The 19607-nt window shown below is 45.2% G+C and overlaps 3 protein-coding genes and 1 non-coding gene across 7 annotated transcripts; 3 read left to right on the forward strand and 1 right to left on the reverse strand.

Moving 5' to 3' along the window:
• Positions 1-1407: 1407 nt before the first annotated feature.
• Positions 1408-1480, reverse strand: trnar-ccu. The gene has a single exon. It is a non-coding gene; the product is annotated as a tRNA-Arg (tRNA).
• Positions 1481-4855: 3375 nt separating this feature from the next.
• LOC118794875 (protein phosphatase 1 regulatory subunit 27) lies at positions 4856-7948 on the forward strand. Its single transcript, XM_036553163.1, has 3 exons — positions 4856-5538; positions 6147-6297; positions 6746-7948. The coding sequence occupies exons 1-3, from the start codon at positions 5091-5093 to the stop codon at positions 6864-6866; spliced, it is 720 nt and encodes a 239-aa protein (XP_036409056.1). The 5' UTR covers positions 4856-5090; the 3' UTR covers positions 6867-7948.
• A 1634-nt stretch (positions 7949-9582) lies between these two features.
• On the forward strand, positions 9583-14616 carry mcrip1 (MAPK regulated corepressor interacting protein 1). 4 transcript variants are annotated; one of them, XM_036552738.1, is made up of 5 exons: positions 9583-9802; positions 10730-10826; positions 11129-11247; positions 11665-11769; positions 12251-14616. In XM_036552738.1, the coding sequence occupies exons 2-5, from the start codon at positions 10819-10821 to the stop codon at positions 12313-12315; spliced, it is 297 nt and encodes a 98-aa protein (XP_036408631.1). In that variant the 5' UTR covers positions 9583-9802; positions 10730-10818; the 3' UTR covers positions 12316-14616. The 4 variants fall into 4 exon arrangements, with proteins under 4 accessions (XP_036408631.1, XP_036408632.1, XP_036408633.1 ...); XM_036552739.1 differs by having other exon boundaries at positions 10733-10826; XM_036552740.1 differs by having other exon boundaries at positions 9583-9767; positions 10733-10826.
• A 737-nt stretch (positions 14617-15353) lies between these two features.
• Positions 15354-19124, forward strand: alyref (Aly/REF export factor). The gene is made up of 6 exons (XM_036552742.1): positions 15354-15747; positions 17323-17469; positions 17622-17769; positions 17882-17948; positions 18052-18226; positions 18827-19124. The coding sequence occupies exons 1-6, from the start codon at positions 15499-15501 to the stop codon at positions 18839-18841; spliced, it is 801 nt and encodes a 266-aa protein (XP_036408635.1). The 5' UTR covers positions 15354-15498; the 3' UTR covers positions 18842-19124.
• Positions 19125-19607: the final 483 nt, after the last annotated feature.

The raw sequence follows: 19607 nt of genomic DNA on the forward strand, positions 1-19607 counted from the left end.
GACAAAATTTCCCTTATTCAAGATAGGGGGTGGGGGGGGGGGGGGCATCACCTGATTTATAGGCCTTTTGGCTTGTCAAACCGTGTAATGGATAACTGTTAAGTAAGTGTACATGTGTGCCAACAAAGATCAAATTAAACTGCATCCCCAGTCTCATATGATGAGCCAGGTAATCCCATGTTGACAGGAATGAAAATTCAGCCAAGGCTCTTCTTTGGTGAGTTTTTGGTGCGCCGGGACAAGCGTCTCTGTCAAATTATGTGAGCATACCCTTGTGTTTTCTAAAAGCGGGGCAACACTCGTGACTGGGGAGCTCAGGAGTCCAGCAGTGCCGAAACCATGAGGACTATTCCATGAATCCCATTGCACCGGGTGGTGGGGCTCTCGTTTTGCAGAGCAGGGCGGACAGATTTAGCAGGGGGATGAAGCGTGTCATAGCTGGAGTAACCCACCTGAGCCAGCTCTGCACACAGAACAAGCCTCTCTCTGCTGTTTTCCTGTTATAAATGTGTATGTGACAAATAAAGTTTGTGCATAATTCACAGAATAATCGACACCAATCGCGTAATTAGAATAAATGATTATGCTCGCGAAACACCGCAGATTGTCTGAAATTTGTGTGCTATTGCGAAAACTACAGCATGAGATTGTTTAATTAACAAGGATGGCAATTTGAATAATTAAGTGGCAAGTAATTCCAAAGCTTTCTCTTAAATGTTTCACATTATAGCTTTCTTGTGTTACAAAATTCAAATTACAAAACAGAGCAAAATCTAGTTAAATTGATTTAAATTACTGAGAATAAACTTTTAGGTTAGGTTGAATGCAATGAACAATAACGTTTAGAACACAGACCTCACAAAAGCTGTGATGTGTCATAAGCATTTAACATAGTTTAAATCGATAAATGTCATCCTTGTTAATTAAACAATCTCAAGTTGTAGCTTTCGCAAGCACACAAACTACAGACAATCTGTGCTGTTTCGCGAGCGTAATCATTTACTCCATTGTGAACTCTAATGTGAATTATTTGTTTTATTGTTAATCAAGGAGGATAAAGGGGGACAGGTTGAAAGTAATGATAGATTTAAAGGTAATGTTTGGGCTTCCCCTGTTTCCAGCTCACCAGCCGCCACTGATTATTGGAATTTAACAGGCTCTCTAATCACAGCAGGTTACATTGGTTACCGTTTTTTACAATGTTATCCATTTATACAGCTACATATTTACTGAGGCAATTGTGGGGTAAGTACCTTGCCCAAGGTTACAGTAGCAGTGCCACGGTGGGGAATCGAACCTGCAACCTTTCGAGTCCTGCTCCTTAACCACTATGTTACACTGCCGCCACAAATTAATTTATCATTCAGCACAAGGTTTACGAGTATGTGTTGCTTTATAAAAGTTAACCACCCCAGATGGGACTCGAACCCACAATCCCTGGCTTAGGAGGCCAGTGCCTTATCCATTAGGCCACTGGGGCGCACACATTTGCTGCATTCATCATAATAGTTGCAATGTGCAATGGGAAGACAGTGGTTTTACCCACTGCAGGAGTCACAGGGCTCATTTCTGGAGAATTCTTCCCCAATGTACTCCTACTTTCTGTAAGCTTACACATTCCCATGTAGTAATGTTGTGCAGATGATACAGTGTCTGTACTGAGTTTTGGGTGAATACATGGTTTAAAAGATAAGTTTAGTATAAGTAAGTTGCCTTGCGTATCACCCTCGTCGCTGAAATCCAAGGCACATTGATAACAGAATGGGAGGCAATCTTTTATGCTAATGCTAAATTTTGACTGTTGAAGACCACAGTTTTCCCTGCACCCAAGTGGTTCTTCGCAGAAGTTGGGGAATCAATCATGCTTCAGCTTCTGCTGCTGAGCCCACTTCTGTGTGGGCTAGGGTGGAGTTTGCCCCGGTTTGTTTGTGTGCAGGAAGAGTCATCGAATAAACACGACCCAAATTTCCTTCCTTCAAGAGGTGGTGACGTGACACCTGGAAAATGCTATGAACTGAAGAATAATGGTCTGCCTTGGCTTCATGGTCACACTGGGAGCTTCACACATGTAATAATCATATCTTCAGCTTTCCCAGGTTCTATCAGTTTAATCATTATGAGGTTAGCCTTTAATTTGTAGTTTAATTCCTACACTAAGTTGTGTTTTTGACCCTGAATGACTGCGCATTACTAGAAGGCCAAAAGACCATCGCGGTCAGTGGGGAGGTTGCCGCGCCCAATGGAAAATGCAGTTTCCAGGGCCAGATTTAGAAGTGTTTCCTTTGGTGCTGGCCGGGGCTGCTGTAACCAGAGCCAGCTGACCATTGAATGGGTCCCTCCCAGGGTCCACAGTTTGAGACATACCGTAGGGCTATTTGAACACATCCACATGCTGTCATTCAACACCTACACAAGACAGATTCATAAAAGAAAATGGACATCCTAATCTAGCTCTCCTTCCCATTTGAGAATCTAAGTGAAAATGTGACAATGATATCACATTTCTAAGCTTGTTTAATAATTTTGTAGTTATGTTGTATACTGCTAAACAGATCGTCATGCTGGGATGGTTACAGCAGTTTTCTAAAATGAGAATGGACTCTACGTTGATGTAATATCAACTACTCCTTCCAACCCTCATTTGGCCAGGCTATATAAATGGCATGGTCAGTAATGCCTACATGTACATTTGATAACTAGTCACTCTTTGTACTTTTAAAGTTTCAATCAAGCCACGCAGTACTGAAATACATGAAGGATTAAATATATTCCATTTTGATGGTTGCACTTAAGCTTATATTTGTGGACTCAATAGTATAGCAGGAAGAAACCATAAGTAGTGAGCCCCTTGTCTTGTGATCCCACAACGGCTCCTGTGAGCTGGTGTGTGTAAATGGAATATGTTACAGCTCATAAGCCACAGTGTGTGTAATGGTAATGTGTCTTAGCCCCTGTGTGCTACAGCGTGTGTAATGGTAATGTGTCTCTTAGCCCCTGTGCGCTACAGCGTGTGTAATGGTAATGTCTCTTAGCCCCTGTGTGCTACAGCGTGTGTAATGGTAATGTGTCTCTTAGCCCCTGTGCACTACAGCGTGTGTAATGGTAATGTCTCTTAGCCCCTGTGCACTACAGCGTGTGTAATGGGAATGTGTCTCTTAGCCCCTGTGTGCTACTGCGTGTGTAATGGGAATATGAAAGAGTTCCTGTGTGCTATAGCGCGTGTAATGGGAATGTGTCAGTGAAACCCCACCCACTCTGGACGCGAATGCAGCCGAGGCCTGAGGAATCCAGCACACAGAGAGGGACAGCCGTGATATCCAGAGCGTGACTGCCACCCGTGACAGCTGCAGCTGGTGGCTCTGTTTACAACATCACCGTGCGCTGCATCGCCAAACACCAAAGCTTATGTGTGTGTGTGTGTGTGTGTGTGTGTGTGTGTGTGTGTGTGTGTGTGTGTGTGTGTGTGTGTATGTGTGTGTGTGTGTGTGTGTGTGTGTGCGTGCGTGCGTGCGTGCGTGCGTGCGTGTGTGTGTGTGTGTGGACTATAGTGAGTCTGAAGTTGGGATCCCTTCTCCACAAAGTGCAAATGTACGGGGAGATTGGCTCTAGTTGGAGCAGTGATGCTGAGCAGAGACAGTACAGCAGGAACAATGCCCTGTGGAGGAAATGGGTTTACTGTAAGTTAATGAGTGTTTATCAAAAAGTAAAGTTCAGTATTAATTTCAACATGGCTGGTGCTCGATCTTGAGGTGTTTGTGTATGCAGCCCAGGATATCGATGTCTACATAAACACGGCCTGGTACACTGAGGACTCGTGCTTCCAGTATTCTCACAAACAGGGACCGCATGCACACTGAAAAATCATTATAAGGGAAAAGGGTCTTGTTTTTGTAAACTGACACCACCTGACCTTTCAGACACCATATAGAGGGAAGAGGCAATGCTTTGAGTTATGAGCCAACGCTCAGCAGAGGTGGAGCCAGCACAGGGCGTGCCCAGAGAGTGAAGGGTGACGTAATGCCAGCTCTGTCAATGTCCCGGGAGCTGGGTTCTGCACCAGAACACTCACTGTTATCTGTGGAACCCACAGATAAATTTCACATGCTGCAAAAGGCTGACCACTCCTTGAAGCCCATGGCAATCAATGATTGTAACTGTATAGTGACACTAAGGTTCACTCTGGAACACTCTGGAAAATCAAAATTACTGCAGATGCAATCCGTGCCTCATTATAGTCTACATGTAGTCTGCTATCATTGTTGAAATACCACAGCCCCTTTGGCCTTTGGAGGACTGTCATTCTACTGAGGGTCAGGCTCACAGTGCCACCTCCCATGCTTATCGCATCTCACACGTCCCGCTCTGCCTTTGGCTCAGTGATGAAACTTGCATTCACAGGCTGTTTATCATTGTGGCCAGGGTGACACCGGTTTCTCACAATTCTCCACAGATGAGAGGAAACTGGCCCCCAGCCTGTGCGTGGCTGTTGCAGGCAGGAGGAGCCCAAATGGCTACCTTTGACCACAGACCATTCTGATTTCCTTGTGCTTACCATCAGGAGCTGCCACTCAGCTTTGGTGGATCGTGGGTCTGTGGGAGCTGGTGCAGCAGGTTTGAACAGGCCCTGATGTGCCGGAGCAAGAAGGGTCCATCCTGGCTGTGGGTGGCGAAAAGTTGAGGCAGAGGTCAGGGTTACTGCTCTCCCTACTGCTGCTGGCTAGGCAGGGTACAGAGACATGAGGCATGTGAGCAAATGGTGGGTGGGGCCTGACTGAGGCCCCAGAATAGCCCCACCAAGGGTATAAAGAGACCCATCCCAGCCGGCAGGACTCCCCATAATTGAATGTAGAGGGCACTGCACAGCTTGAGAACCATCGGGGATCGGCGAAACACCACGAGAGAGATTTTGTTTTTGAACTGTTTGTTAATCTTGTGGAGAACTCAAGGAATCAGAGAAACTCATTAAAAAAAAGCAAGACTCAAGACTCTGGGGACTTTACCCCGACTGGATTGTAGTTTCCAAGGATTTTTCTTTCTTACTTCTTGTGGCCTGGTCGCCGAAAGGACAACGACCATCACCAGCTGTGGGAATGAAGTATAATCTCCAGTCCTTAGTGTCGCAGTACACACGATCCAGTCATTACACACCTACACACTACACACCTACACATTCCACAACCACGCACTACACATCGGGGCGTTACACGCCAACATATCACACACCTACACATTACACACCGACATATTACACACCTTCACAGTACACGCCGAAGCAATACACGCCTAAAAATTCGACATCTACACATTCCGCGACAGCACGTTACACACCAACGTCGTTTCAGGCCTCCAAGCAGTATGAGCCCGCGAACTACACGCCTACGCGCTGTGTGACTTCTTCCGTGCTGCTGAAGCCGGCTCGCGCCGTGCACTTTCCCAATGACATAGTGTTCCAGGACCACGTCCGGCACGGAGACCTGGAGCAGATCGGCCGTTTCCTCAGAGCCAGGAAGGTCCGGCTGGACACCATCTTCCACTCGGGTGAGTGAGCTGGCTCCCGCCGTAGGCAGCTCGGGAATGTGCAGCCCTGGGGTCCAGTGTTCAGAAAGTAAAGCATTAGGTGACTGTCCTCAGACACTGATTCCACTTGCCTCAGCAGTCACTGCATGGACTGGAGGGTTTGTCTCCTAAATCTCCTGCCTGTCCTGGTGTCATCACATTACTGTATACTTTCAAGGGCATTCTCCTCGTCTCCACACGCTGTACGTGTGAAGTGCGGCTTATACATTTAGGTGGCATTGATCAAAATGCATTTATTTCGAGAGACTCTGAGATACCTCTATGTGATTCAAAAGGCAGAATAAGCTAAAGGAAAAAAGCTAAAGTGCTGGTGTTGTTGTGCTGTACTGTGATCTATGCAGTGCAAATGGGCCGTACCCTAATAAGTGTACCCTGGTCAGTGTAGCTGTATGGTACCCTGCACGTAGCTGTCACGTAGCATACCATGAACCGCGCTGGTGTACCTTTGCTGACCTGTGCTATTCACCAGAGCCCTATCCTAGGCTTTGCAGCATTGTTGTGCTGTGCCCTGTGCGGTACTGCTGTAGCTGTGAAGTAATCCGATCTGCGCTGTGCCCTTCTCTCTGCAGGCATGACAGCGCTTCACGAGGCCGTTCTCTCAGGGAACCTGGAGTGTGTGAAACTGCTGGTGAAATATGGCGCAGACGTCCACCAGCGAGACGAGGACGGGTGGACAGCCCTGCACATGGCCTGCAGCGACGGCTACCCACACATCGCCCGGTGAGACGCCCCCGCACACACAGACACACGCCCAGTGAGCCAGTGTAACGTCCCGGTGAGACAACCACACACAGTTTTTTTAGTAATGCTTTTTGAAAATAATTTATCAAAGATGGACTGTAACCATGTCTACCTTTTTCATGATCTCAGCACTGTGTTTTACACTGACACTTGTTTGAATATGCCTATTTGTGTCCTTGTTTTGTAGAACATTTCATACTGTTGTGTTATATGGACTTTGCACTTGCACTTTGCAAGTCACTCTGGATAAGAGTTTTTGATAAATGACAAAGAGGTCTGAGTTCTCTACCTTCATCTTTTCAGTAGTTGTGAACCACAACAAGTCACAGCACAAGTATAAAGAACAGGGCTTTTCAAAGTGGTTTGGCCTGCAGTTGACCAGCATGACTGCAGTACATAGTGAACGGTGTTGCTTTCCCTGCTGTAGGTACCTGCTGTCTCTGGGGGCCAGTGTGGAGGCAGAGAATGAGAGCGGGGAAAAGCCTGCCGACCTGATAGACCCAGAGTGCAGAGAGCTGGTCAAGCTGTTTGAGGTGGGCTGTGTCTAACCCCACCTGGAGGCACTTGGATGACTGCGTCCCCTGCTGCAGCCTCCCTATCACCACTGGTAACAGAACAGACAGGCATGAGGGACTCGCCTCTGGACCAGGACCACGAGCAAGGTCCACTGGGGTGAGCGGCCGCATCTTGTGCCACACTGAGCTGCCGTTCTGATGAGCTGTCTTTCCTGTCACCGCCTGCACTCCTTTCTGCTGTCTGCAGACAGCCAAGTAAAAGAAAAAAGCTAGCTTTTTAGTGTTTATACTTGAAAAGGCTCAATGTGTTAAAATGGCAGTGTATGATTTATGTATGGTGCTTTTCCCATACTGCTTTGCACACGTGTGCTGTACTTAAATGGTGGACACTTTTGTAAAAGCTGTGTAAGCCTGTTGCAATGCCCTGAGACCTGAGGCCTGCTGTGATGTCATTTCCAAATTTGTACAGTGCACCACTCCAGCCACCAAGCTCCCGTTACACTCTGCGTCACACACCGACGCACCTGCAGGTCCAGGGTGTCTAAAGCGATTATCTGTCAGGGCAAACTTGGCCCAGCGCACAACGCCTGGCTCACGCTCTAATGTTATCTACACAGGACCCGCTGAGTTGCCCACGTCTTAATTCTGCTGTAGGGCAGAACTAATAAAGGACTTTAGAATTCAGCATTTGGGGGGGAGGAGTTTATTGGTTGGTTTATATGTGTTTATTGGCACTTTGCTGTGTGGTTACAACCAGCCCAATGTCTGTCCCCAAAATGAACATGTACTCAGGACTGACAGGCCCGGAGCTCCTGACTGGCCATGCCTTCAGTAGAAAATGGAGTGTGGTTCCGCTCTGCTGGGCAGACTGAAAAGAGCACTGACATTTTTCACCGTGGGCAACAGTCAAAAGCCAGCGACATGCCGTATTGCTCCACAGTGGTGCTTTGTTGTTCACAAATACAACTCTCCTCCTGCACTGTGGCTGTTACTGACTGGAAAAGTGACAGTATCACTGAAGTGTATATGGTGTGTGCTGAACTGTATAAGTCTTACTGTTTTTTATTTTACAAAATACACTTTTTCATAAATAAAGTTGTGTTTCTAAATAATCAGTCGGAAATATGTGGTCTCTATTTGTTTTCTGATAGATGCCTGATGTCTAATTCATGCACTTGGTCTCAGTCCTAACATAATGATCCATAGTTTTTTATCTTACAGTTATCTTATCTCAGAGATACCCCATATGTAAAAGCAGCATATTTTAAGTTAATAATTTGTGACCTACAGAAACATGAAACAGTGTGAGATACAATCTTCAAAAATGATGTGTCCCATACTTAGCTAATTAATCAGCTATATCCAGTATTTATATGAAATGATCTGTCTCTAAGCACAGCAAAACCAAAACAACTGAATTGCTTCTGTAAATATCAAAAATGAAAATGTAATCATTTAAAACTTTTGCCTGAAACAAAAAACATAAAATATAAAGTAATTGAAGAGAAATAATGTGAATAATTTAAAAGTAAGTAGAAAAACACGCACACACACACACACACACACACACACACACACACACACACACATACACACACACACGCACACACACACACACACACACACACACACACACACACACACACACACTTTGTGTAGAAACGTCATTCTTTGCTATTATAGTGTTATTGTAGATTCTTGTAAGGGGATCTTTTTTTTTGCTTCATAAACTTCATAGGCTTATATCCTCTGTATGCAACAAGGGGTACACGCTGTCACAACTCATGGAAAAAACAGGAATTATTCATACCACAGTTTCATCCTCTCCAAAGATGTTGTGACTAGAAGAAAAATATCAATTTACATTTCAAATAAATTCTAACCAACGCTTTCAAACTCCACATGATTTTCAAGGCTGGAGAGTAGCGTCACCTTGTGGTACGCTACATCAGTTTTATTCTGTCTGTTTGCAGTGGGTGTAAAACAAGAGTATGGCTTAACTATTACACGGTTAGCTATAGTTATGACACAACATAATGATAACTTGTACGTATAATATCTTATTATGCAAAGTCAAAGAGAGCGGGATTTTTTTCAAGAGAGATAGTCATAAATCCATGTCTACACTGGCCCCATAAAAGCGTAAGCAGCATCCATCAGATCTTGAATTGAATGGCCTGTTTTCATCATTACAAAGGTACCAGATCAATATTCTGCAATAAAGCTCTGCAAAAAGATGCACAGGAGACTATGGTCCAGGTGGAAAATGTGTCTAGGCGGTGATCCATTATCAGCGCCATTTTTTAACAATGCAATATACTGATGTCACTAAAAGTGAATCGAGAAATGCTGAACATACCAGTAAGCAGTGTAAAATATGTTTTATTTCTGTTGCTTAGTGTTGAGGTCTAGGGAGAGACACATTTTTGAAGCAAGCACAGCTTACTCACTGTATAAGAATAGCGTATGCAACATTGTATTCTTTTGTTTTCATTGTGTTATTGTCTAATATCCTCATTAATATGTTGTTATCGCCAAAGTAATGGTAAGAATTGTGACAAACACAATTATCCTTGAACAGCTAACAGGATCGGCCGGGTGCTATGAGCCTCAAAATATGGCGAGCCGTAGCGTCAACATTGGACGTTACCTACCATTCCAATAGGTAAATGAATATCGGTAGGGACCACCAAAGAGATGGATTTTTGGGACCACTCATAATCTGCACCTGTTTTCTCCTTCCGTTCGTTTTTCCCGGAAGGAATTGGTTGGCATTGGCAACGTTGCGGCTGGCGGAGGCCTATGCTACCCCACAACAGGCAAATTCAAATAAACGGAGACAAAGACGTTGTTGGTGGCTAGAATCAAACAAGAAAATTAAACGGTTGTCTTGCTTTAACTTTAATCTACGGCAATCTCCTGACTTGCGATCTGGTGAGGGACAGGACCAACTCAGCACACTGTCTGCAGTAAGAAATAAGTAACGTTACAATGTTGCTTGCTAGACAACGTGTCTTTAAATTCAGTTCGCGCAGCTGGTTAGCTAACTAGCCGATTAAACTAGCAATGTTTATGTGGCTGGCTAGCTACAGACCGTACAGTGCCGGTCAGGTAGCTAGTCAGCACCTGAGAGACTTAATGCAAGTGGTCCTCTTGTGAGAACATGCTGTACGAGATCCCTCTCATCGTTTACGGCTGAATGACTAGCTTGTTGGCGAACTGTTAGCTAGCTAATTTATTTGTTTAGCTAACAAATCAGTATTCCAACTGTGTTAGCTAACTTGCTAACATTAGCTGGCTAACTCCCGCAGCGTTTCCCCTGTTCATATGTAGACTGATGCTCAGCTAACTACGTTGTCATTCACGCTCATAATTAGCCAAGTTAGGTACCGATACACAAGTAGATAATTCAGTTTAAGAGTGGCTAGCTGGATGGCATGACACTGCCTGGTGTTTTTTTGGCACATAGCGTAAATTAACTGTCAGTCAAATGTCGTGCTTTGTTGTCAAGCTACCAGCAACCATCGTTTTACTAGTTAGTTAATGCTAGTTAACATGTATGTAATGTTTGAATAGCAAGCTTTTAATTGAGTTTGTCGAGTTTCAGTGAATCTGTGCAGTTGAATTAGCTAAATAAACAGCTAACAAGTGAATGAAATTTTACTAAACGTGGCGAGCTGGCTAGCTACCATTAAGAGTTGTATCGCATCACTCATATAGCTGCCTGGCTAGCTAGGTACACATCAGCATAGATAATTGTACTTGACAACTGGAAACAACACAAGCATTTGGTAAATTTATCACCAGTTATTAGACATGGGGTTAGAAACATTTTTGTTGCTGCTGTTATTGTTTGTTGTGTAATGCATAAATCTGTGGTTGTTGCTTTCCACCAGCAGAGAACGATAAAAAAAACAAAGAATAGCCTGTTCTGTCTGAATTCCCACAACCCCAAGAAGCGAGAGGAGACAGGCCAGTTACAGATATGACCAGGTGAGGAGAACAATGTCTGCATGGTTATGTAGTTAGACAACAATATTAATTTCTGTATTCCAGTGTGCTGTGGAAAACATTAATAGCCAGTCACTTAAAAAATTCCAAATAACTTGAAATGTTCATCATAGTATCTAACCATTGGAGTTAAGGTTCTGCATGCCCTTCCATTGTATAAATGTATAAACCATGATACTAACAGAAAACATTTTAGGGGTCTCCTCAGGTTTCACTGTTGATTGCTGATATCATTGTACTTTTCAATGATCAGGGGGTGATTGAATTCTTCTGTGTTCTCACAGCTCCTCAGCACCCAGAATGCTTCACAATTACAGACGAACGTCAAGCCCTCGGTCCCCCACAAACATGGGAGAACTGTTCACCCCTGCACATGAAGAAAACGTGCGGTTCATCCACGACAGTAAGTCAAACAGGGACAGGAAGTGTGATTCAGTCAGAAACTAGGACAGAATGTACAATTCTGTCAGAAACACTGTGTTGTTGGACAAAGGAGTTTGTCATTCTCATAATTTGTAAAATGCACAGGTTAAAGTATTCAGTTGTGCTACTGAAAAGACATGGGACAAGTCAAAGCTTATGAGTTAAACCTTGAGTCAAGGTGTTTCTGCCCTTTACTGGCACAGCTGTCTCACTGAAACGTAAAGACCCGTCAACAGGCAATTGAACAGCCAGTTTTATTCCATTAAGTTTAGGGCAAAATAAATAAGTCATAAATAATATTCTTAAAGTCTTTTGTTGGCACAAATACCTTCCCACATGCACATTTCTTTAGAAATGCCGGTATACAGAAAGGCTCATGTTTTCCACGTCTCCCCAGCCTGGCAGTGCGTGCTGAGGGATGTAAGGTCCGTGCAGAGCTGTGAGCGCAGCGATCGAGGCCCCCAGGAGTACGTGGAGAAGAACCCAAACCCAGCCCTGCACAGTGAGTGCTCACGCAGGGGTGTGTGTGTGTGCGTGTGTGTGTGTGTGTGTGTGTGCGTGTGTGCGTGTGTGCGTGTGTGCGTGCGTGCGTGCGTGCGTGCGTGCGTGCGTGTGCGTGGGGGTCTGTCTCGACATATGCATGCATGCATGCTTGGCTCTTTAACTGTGAAACCACAACAGCAATCGTTTTTAGCACAAGCAATCAAGATCAGGAAATGCCCCCTACTTTATTTAATACTGTGCACTGTTGAAACTGGGGCTCACAGTACTTTGTATACAAAACAAACAAAAAAAATGTGTGTGTGTACATAAGTATAAGGACAGCCAGTATGACAAGGATGTACAAATACAGGTTATAAAGTGATTTTGTCATGTTTTTCTTTTTATGGTGCAGAAATAGCCATGAGATGTTTGGTTTTGTGTGCAGTTTGTAATTTGGTTTGCTTGTGTTCATCATAATCCACCTCCTGTTCTCTCTGCAGCATTCACACCAGTCGATTTGAGTGACATCAGGAAACGGAACTCACAAGACTCCAGGAAGTCTTAGTCCTCTACGTTTTTCTATGTTTCGGCCACTTCTTTTCAGGAAAATGCTCTTCCTTCATTCATCCACCAGCCAGCCAGCCTGACAGCCCAAGCCCAGAAGGCCCTTCCATCCTCTGCCTAGCAGGCGAATGGCCTTCCCCTGACCTCCTCCTCTCCCAGCAGATTGCCAGCCATTACCCCATTCTCAATACCTCTGGAGGTGTCTCTCCACCTGCCCCTATCCACTACCTCCTTCTACCAAACTGTCTGTCTGTGTTCTGGCTCTGCCCCTGGTTTTGTCCACTGGGGAAGTAGGAAGAGCTGCAAGGCTGGCATGTCATTTTCAGGGACTTTCACTTCTCTGTGTGATTTCTTAAAAAAAAAAAATAGGAAAGATGTCAGTGGGACAGAAGTGGAGACTCATGGGAAAGTAGCGCCAATTAGCTGATAGTTGAGAGCAAACAGTAAACCACACACAACCAGACAAAACAAGGATTGCAGAATCTTGCAATAGGTGGATTATAACTGGGAGGTCCACACTTTTTTAGAAGGAATTGTGATCTCATCTCAGTATATGTTGCTAATTTCACTATTCCTGAACAAAAGTATGTTTCCCTAGTATATCGCCATCAAGCTTCTCTAGCCACAAACAAAAATCAAAAGGTAATGCACACAGGTTTGTGCAGTTGGACTTTGGTGTGGTCTAGCACAGGGAGGCGCATTCAGCAGAAATTCTAGTTAGTCCTTAGTGAGGAATGGAAAAGTTCTGGTCCGGGTACACCACTCATCCTGACAGATTACCCACACTTCCAGGATATTTTGCCACAGTAGAGTTACTTTGGTTAGGTTTGTTGTTCAGTTGGACAACACTGATCCCTGATCAGAGCCTTCTGTCATGTAAACATTTACTGTACTCTTCTTGTAATTTAACCCTAAATATTTGCCCTCTGTCCTGTCAGAAGAGTCTGTAGTCCCTCAGATCCATTGAAAATTGATAATTTAACCAAAGTACAAATTTGTCAGTGACTCCTGAGTTATGTTACCCTGGGTTCATTGTCCTCATGCATGTGGCATAAGGCTCGCAGTTCTTAGTTGCATGGTGTTGGCTGTGTTGTTTGACTCTGTTGTTTTGCTCAACAAGCACTCCCTGAATAAATCTCCCCTGGGGTAGCTGAGTTCACCCAGTGTTCTCTCTGGGTCCATGGGACATCCTCACATTTGTGTGCTGCACGCTTCTGCTCCCAAACCATGCAGGGTTCCCAAAGGCACTTCATTAAGTGTGTGCCTCCCACTGGGACAGTGCCAGGACTACCGAAAAATCTGGGAGAGTCTGCCAGCACCGTACGGTTTGAGTTTCCACAGTCTTTTAACACGAAGTGTGGCAGTATACTGACCTACATGAGGTCACATGTGGAAGGGATCACGCTTTAAAAAGTTCTTGATTCTTCAGAACTGTGGCAGTATACAGCATTGGTGGAAGAAGTGGTTCTTGATGTAGTGGTCATGTTTTTTTTATTTTTATTTTATTTTGTTCAATACATAAAAAAGGAGAACAAAAACAATCACTGCTGGTAGCAGGTAGTAATTCAAACACATGTCAAGGTACTTCATGTTGTAAGGTAACCCCCGTCCAAGGCCTGGTCTGTGGGACCAAAGCCACCCAGATTTTTCTTGGATCACAAGAGATAAAATTCAGTGGAAACACAGACCCAATGAGCATTACATTTGCCTGTCAGATGCTTTTATCCAGGGAAATGTACATTTTGACATGTTAGTTGTTTGTATGGCAGGATATTTACTGAGGCAATTTGGATTTTGTCCCCCAGGGGGAATCAAACTAGTACCCTGTGGATTTTCCAGCCCTCCTCCTTACCACCATGCCACACTGATGTAGAAATGTGCTCGTACAGGTTGGTGCAGAAAACGCTACTCAAGTGTCAGATAGGATTACTCCCATGTGTGCTGGAAGGAGATGGAGAGGTGTGAGCTGTAGGATCAATACTACATGCAAAACAATCCACTTGCAGGTACTAATTGCAGATGTGAGCTTAAGTTGCTGCTTCCCAAGTGAGTCCACTGACCTGGAAATGTCTTCATCTTTTGGGAAATTGCTTTGAGCCACATCCATCATTCATATATGTTTAAAGACTGTTTAGGAGCGTACTATGAAATGGATGTGATTCCAGCACATGACCCTGAGATTTTCTTTCCAAATGTTGGCATTCTGTCCACAGAAAATAAGACGAGAGGTGGAAGTTGTAAATTTACACACTTTTCACTGTCCAAACAGGAAGCCTTTTATTTGGAAAGAAGGACCAATGCAATTGGGAAAAAATGGTTTGTAACTAGGTTTGTGCCCTGTAAATAAAGCTTTCTTAAAATGTTGTATGCTGTCGTCATCCATAAGTTATTTTTTTCTGAAATGTGTGTGAAATGTTAACATTTACTTTCTAATTTATGGAGAAAGTGAGGGATATTTTAGAAAATAAAACATATGCCCCTTATGGGTAACTCGATTGCTCCGCATATTTCACAGTCTGTACCCTGTTCATATACATGTTCGTGTGTGACTCTTTAGCCCTCGATCACGTATTGTCTTGTCAATGACTTGAATATCCACGTTCTTGACGCCAATACCTAACCACCCTAACTAGTCGATCCAGGCATTGTTTAAACTGGAACTTCCTGTATAAATACCGTGATTGCCACAGTGTGCCACGTTCGCTGCTAAGGAGAAAAAAAGGTTGAATCACAACATGGCCTAAACAATATAGACATCGTGTTCATAACTGAGGGCTATCAACTTGCCTAACAAAGACGATATTCTCCCTTTTTCTTGGTTTGGTCTGATTGGCATTCTTATGTCTGTGGTCACTGAATAGTCACTACAAGAAAACATGGACTGCTGACCCTTGTTCAAAAGAAACACCACTATAAAATATCCTATTTAACTTGGTCAAGAAGACCATCTAAGGGCCAGACCGCGAAAACACGGTCATGGTAGACAAGCGGAAGCTGTGCCTTCATTTTGACGTAATTTCCAGCAATTATAAAACCAGCTACAGCGCCCATACCGTCATCATTCCGTAGTTTAGCACGACCGCGCGGAGAGGTGTGAGCGATAGCGACTGTAGAAACAGAGTAGCTGAGTGTTTGTCTGGGGTTAGTTAGCTAACTGCAGTTTAAGCATTAGTCTAGCGTCATCATGGCTGATAAGATGGATATGTCTTTGGACGACATCATCAAACAAAACAGGCAGCAACGTGGGGGTGGAGGAGGCCGCGGAGGTAGAGGGGGCCGCGGCCGGGGAGGTTCGGGCGCGGGACGTGGTGGCGGCGTCGGTCGACTCGGAGGCGCCGGCGGAGGCTTTGGGGGCCGAGGCGGAGGATCAGGCCCTATGCGGAATCGACAGAACCTGATCCGGGGCAGAAGCAGACCAACGCCGTACAGCAGGGTAGGAGAAAGAAAGGAGTAGGCAGAAAGAGGAGAAAATCGTGCCACCTGAAAATGCCTGGGTGAAGTCATTTTTTTTACTCTGGCTAGCTGAAACGATAGCTAGCCAAATCCATGTAGCTAGCTAACCCTGGAATTTCTCTGGAGTCTTAATATGAAGGAAAATGTCTGGCTGTTAAATTGATCACCTTGAAGGATATTTAATGCATAACGTGTTCCTTTCCCCCCCAACCCGTTTGTTTTATCCTAACTAGCTAGCTATTTTTTACAACGCATCGAGGAGTGATTAACGTTAGCTAGCTGGCGTACGCAGTCTGCAGCGCCATTTTGAAATCTGGATCTTCAAAACAACCGGATCTGTTCTTTAGCATGCGATACATATTTTTTTTTAGTTCTGTCACAAGTTTGTCCACTACAAACCGCTGCTTCGGAGAGTCATTCATCTTATTTCATAACATTTCGGTGCGAGCACAAGTCCAGAGCTGCCCTTTGCAACCTCTTGAATGAATGAATGCCTTTGTGCAGATTTCGTGATTCACAACAATCTGCTTTTCAGAGGCACCAGTTCGGCTGTTACCATTTAGCAGATGATGGCTAAAAGGACTTTTAGAACCCCACTATCAAGAGGTGAACGGCATAGACCGAGGCTTTTCTGTAAGGTCTGCAAACAAAATGGCGTAGCCACAAAATGGACGCTCAGACAACTGGCCGCCATTACTGAAGACGGCAAAAAAGTGAAGTGCCACAGAATTCGCCAAATGCATTCAGAAGGTTTTTCCCAAGAAAACCTTAAAGGACTTTAACGATTCGGCCAAGTATGCTGGAGCCGAAATTTGACGCCGGCGCATGGAATCCAGGAGGCAAGACCTTGCTGCAGTGAGATTGGGCCCGGCAGGAATCTTTTTTTTTTTTTTTTGCTCCCAGTGGATTCCCCTCGATCACGGAATCTACACCCGGCGAAGGAACGTTCGCGGCCTTGGCTTGGCTCCTGGAGTGCTCGTGGCTGATCGGGCGGCAAGCAGTTTTCTGGGGAAATTGGGTACTAAGTTGGGAGGGTCGAATTGGCAAATGGGCATGAATGAGTAGCGATGGCACTAACGATGTACAGCCTAACCGCACCGCGTAATCTGCAACCCGCGGTGCTCTAGTATGATTCTGATGGCAGATATTTTTAGATGAGATGATCTAGGGAGCATGTTTCTTAGTTAATACCTTGGACAGCTGTCTAATCTTAATCCAAGGTTGTGTGTAGGTGATCAGAACTATCCTGTACAGCGGTAGCTAGCACAGGTGACACGTTTTTTTTCTTAGTGGGTTGAATTTACCGCGATATTATTGGCAGTGTGGTTTTGTTTTGTCTGATTTGTAAACCTGGTCTAATGTCTAAACGTGTTTTTTTGCTCTAATGCTTGCTTGGGTTCCTGTTCCTTTGCATTAGCTGGGGTGGGCAGGGCTGCGTGCGGTGTGGGACAGCCGTGTTCCTCCCGTTTGCACCTGCCCACGCGGGCCGGCTTTGTGACTGGAATGGCCCGGGGAGCCCGCAGTCAGCAGGTGCGTTCTGTTTGGTCTCTTCCAGCCAAAACAACTCCCGGACAAGTGGCAGCACGACCTGTTCGACAGTGGCTTCAACACCGGCGCGGCGGGTGGTGGCGCAGGTGTGGAGACGGGGGGAAAGCTCCTCGTCTCCAACCTCGACTTTGGCGTCTCGGATGCAGACATCCAGGTAAATTGAATGCTGTCTGTGCTCACGTTTGGTTTCCTTTATAGTAGAGTTCGTGCTGTGAGGTTGATGATTGGAGTCCCTGTTCTGTATTGATTCCTGTGGTAAACGTATCACAGTGGCCAGTAGGTAACGGTGCTCTTGTCTTGATGCAGGAGTTGTTTGCAGAGTTTGGCACTTTGAAGAAGGCAGCGGTGCACTATGACCGGTCGGGCCGCAGCTTGGGCACCGCAGACGTCCACTTTGAGAGGAAGGCGGACGCGCTGAAGGCCATGAAGCAGTACAACGGCGTCCCGCTTGACGGTGGGTCTAGCCCTTTGAAATAGGCGCTTAAACACGCCTTAGGCCATGCTAGCTACGAGAAGCAATCAAGTGGAAAAAGCCTGTAATAGTCCTAACATTCTTGTTTCCACAGGGCGACCGATGAACATTCAGCTGGTCACGTCGCAGATTGACACACAGAGGCGGCCTCCGATGCAGGGGTATGTTCCCTGGCCTTCTGCGTCGGCCGTGCCTGAAGTGGGATCGTTCTACTCGCCAGGTTTTGAAATGTGACCCTGTTTAATTGCCTTTCTGTCCCTGTAGTCTGAATCGAGGGGGTGTGGGCATGAACCGGATCCGTGGAGGCGGATTCACCGGGATGCAGAGACGGGGTCGTGGAGGTGGGACCAGGGGCAGAGGAAGGGGCGGCAGGAGCAGCAACAAACAGCAGCTCTCGGCCGAGGAGCTGGACGCCCAGTTAGATGCCTACAATGCCAGGGTGAGGACCGTCAACTGTTACCAGGCCAAGGGGGAGCTCTGCATTACCCCATTTAAACCAGTTGAAGGGACCTGGTCTAACGCTAAGCCTTTGGTTGGCGAAAGTCGTCTAAATGGATTGTATGTGAAATGGGCATATGTGGGTAGTATTAATCTGAGGAAGACAGTAGTCTAATCTTGCAGATCTGTTTAGAGTGACTCAACATGTCAGTAATGAGCCTTAACAGATGCACACCTGTGCACAGTACAGCATCAAAGGGATGGTTAGTTTCGTGTGAGCGGTAGCAAGTCCCTTATCTTTCAATATGGATAGATTATTTGTAAATCCAGTTGTCAGATTGAGTGCTTTCCATTTGATTGTAGACATTGCTGCTTGCATTGTGATTTAAGTCAGTGCTGCGATCCTAATAGCCAAATCCACACAGTTGTGAGAATGGACTGCAGTGCAGATAGAATGTCTTGCACAATGGCATTCTTTGACCGTCAGTTGTCACTCTGGTGCCCCCTTGTGGAACCGTTAAATTAAAACCCTTTAGCCATACTGCTTCCTTTGCTTCCAGTGGTTTGTGTCTTGACCTGTGGCATCCTGATTGTTTTGCAGATGGACACCAGCTAAGAGCCCTGTCTCCAACCGCTTTTCTCCTTGGCTGCCATGGGAGGGGGGGGTCATGAGTCTGCTGGACAGTGGACGGGGTTTTTACTCTGCAGTCTTCGGAGTGTTTTAAATTCATGTAACATTCTTTTTTTTTCTCCTTTTAAATGCTCTGACGTTTTTGTACGGAATTTTTTTGGAAAAAAATGTATTGGTTGTCTGACTGTAGGATGGAGGGGATGGTTGTGTTGCTTTGCCTTTCCTCCTGTAGATTCTTGTAATAAACCTGCAGTATACATTAACCACACACTGACTTGCTCATTTTTTGTGTAGAAGAGGGGCTTTTGAAATTGGGTGGATTTAATGACATTAAATATTCAGTGTCTCCGTTTTGGGAATATTTCTGGCAACATCTCTGCTTGTGTAACTTCTGAAGCAGTTTAATGTTTAAACCTATGTGAGAACCATTAGTAAATTAAGCCAAGGTTGAGAGGGGATGCTTCCCATTCAAACTGGCCTTAGATGTGCCAGATAAAGGTGCATTTCTGCTCTGTGGGCCATGTCTGCAACAGGGAATTACTGGTATTGGCCCTGCGGTCATCTGCTAAAATACGGGATTGGGGGGGGGGGTCTATGAACTATGAATATTTTGCCTTTTGAGTAGTAATGTGTGAACATTTCATGTATATTGTGTCTGTTCCAAGGTATCGCGTATATTTTTGAAGATTCATAGGACATTAGGAATTCTCAAACCCATTCTGACACTGCTTGAATTTCACTTTTTCCACTA

This window comes from Megalops cyprinoides, chromosome 19, assembly GCF_013368585.1.
Source record: "Megalops cyprinoides isolate fMegCyp1 chromosome 19, fMegCyp1.pri, whole genome shotgun sequence".
Classification (NCBI taxonomy): domain Eukaryota; kingdom Metazoa; phylum Chordata; class Actinopteri; order Elopiformes; family Megalopidae; genus Megalops; species Megalops cyprinoides.

Bases quoted from the DNA above. Each gene is read 5' to 3' on its own strand.
- LOC118794875 (XM_036553163.1), top strand. From the start codon at position 5,091: ATGAAGTATAATCTCCAGTCCTTAGTGTCGCAGTACACACGATCCAGT. The intron at 5,539-6,146 runs GTGAGTGAGCTG...TTCTCTCTGCAG, and splicing joins GGACACCATCTTCCACTCGG to GCATGACAGCGCTTCACGAG. The intron at 6,298-6,745 runs GTGAGACGCCCC...TCCCTGCTGTAG, and splicing joins GGCTACCCACACATCGCCCG to GTACCTGCTGTCTCTGGGGG.
- mcrip1 (XM_036552738.1), top strand. The intron at 11,248-11,664 runs GTAAGTCAAACA...ACGTCTCCCCAG, and splicing joins CGTGCGGTTCATCCACGACA to CCTGGCAGTGCGTGCTGAGG. The intron at 11,770-12,250 runs GTGAGTGCTCAC...TTCTCTCTGCAG, and splicing joins CCCAAACCCAGCCCTGCACA to CATTCACACCAGTCGATTTG.
- alyref (XM_036552742.1), top strand. From the start codon at position 15,499: ATGGCTGATAAGATGGATATGTCTTTGGACGACATCATCAAACAAAAC. The intron at 17,470-17,621 runs GTAAATTGAATG...GTCTTGATGCAG, and splicing joins TCTCGGATGCAGACATCCAG to GAGTTGTTTGCAGAGTTTGG. The intron at 17,770-17,881 runs GTGGGTCTAGCC...TTGTTTCCACAG, and splicing joins CAACGGCGTCCCGCTTGACG to GGCGACCGATGAACATTCAG.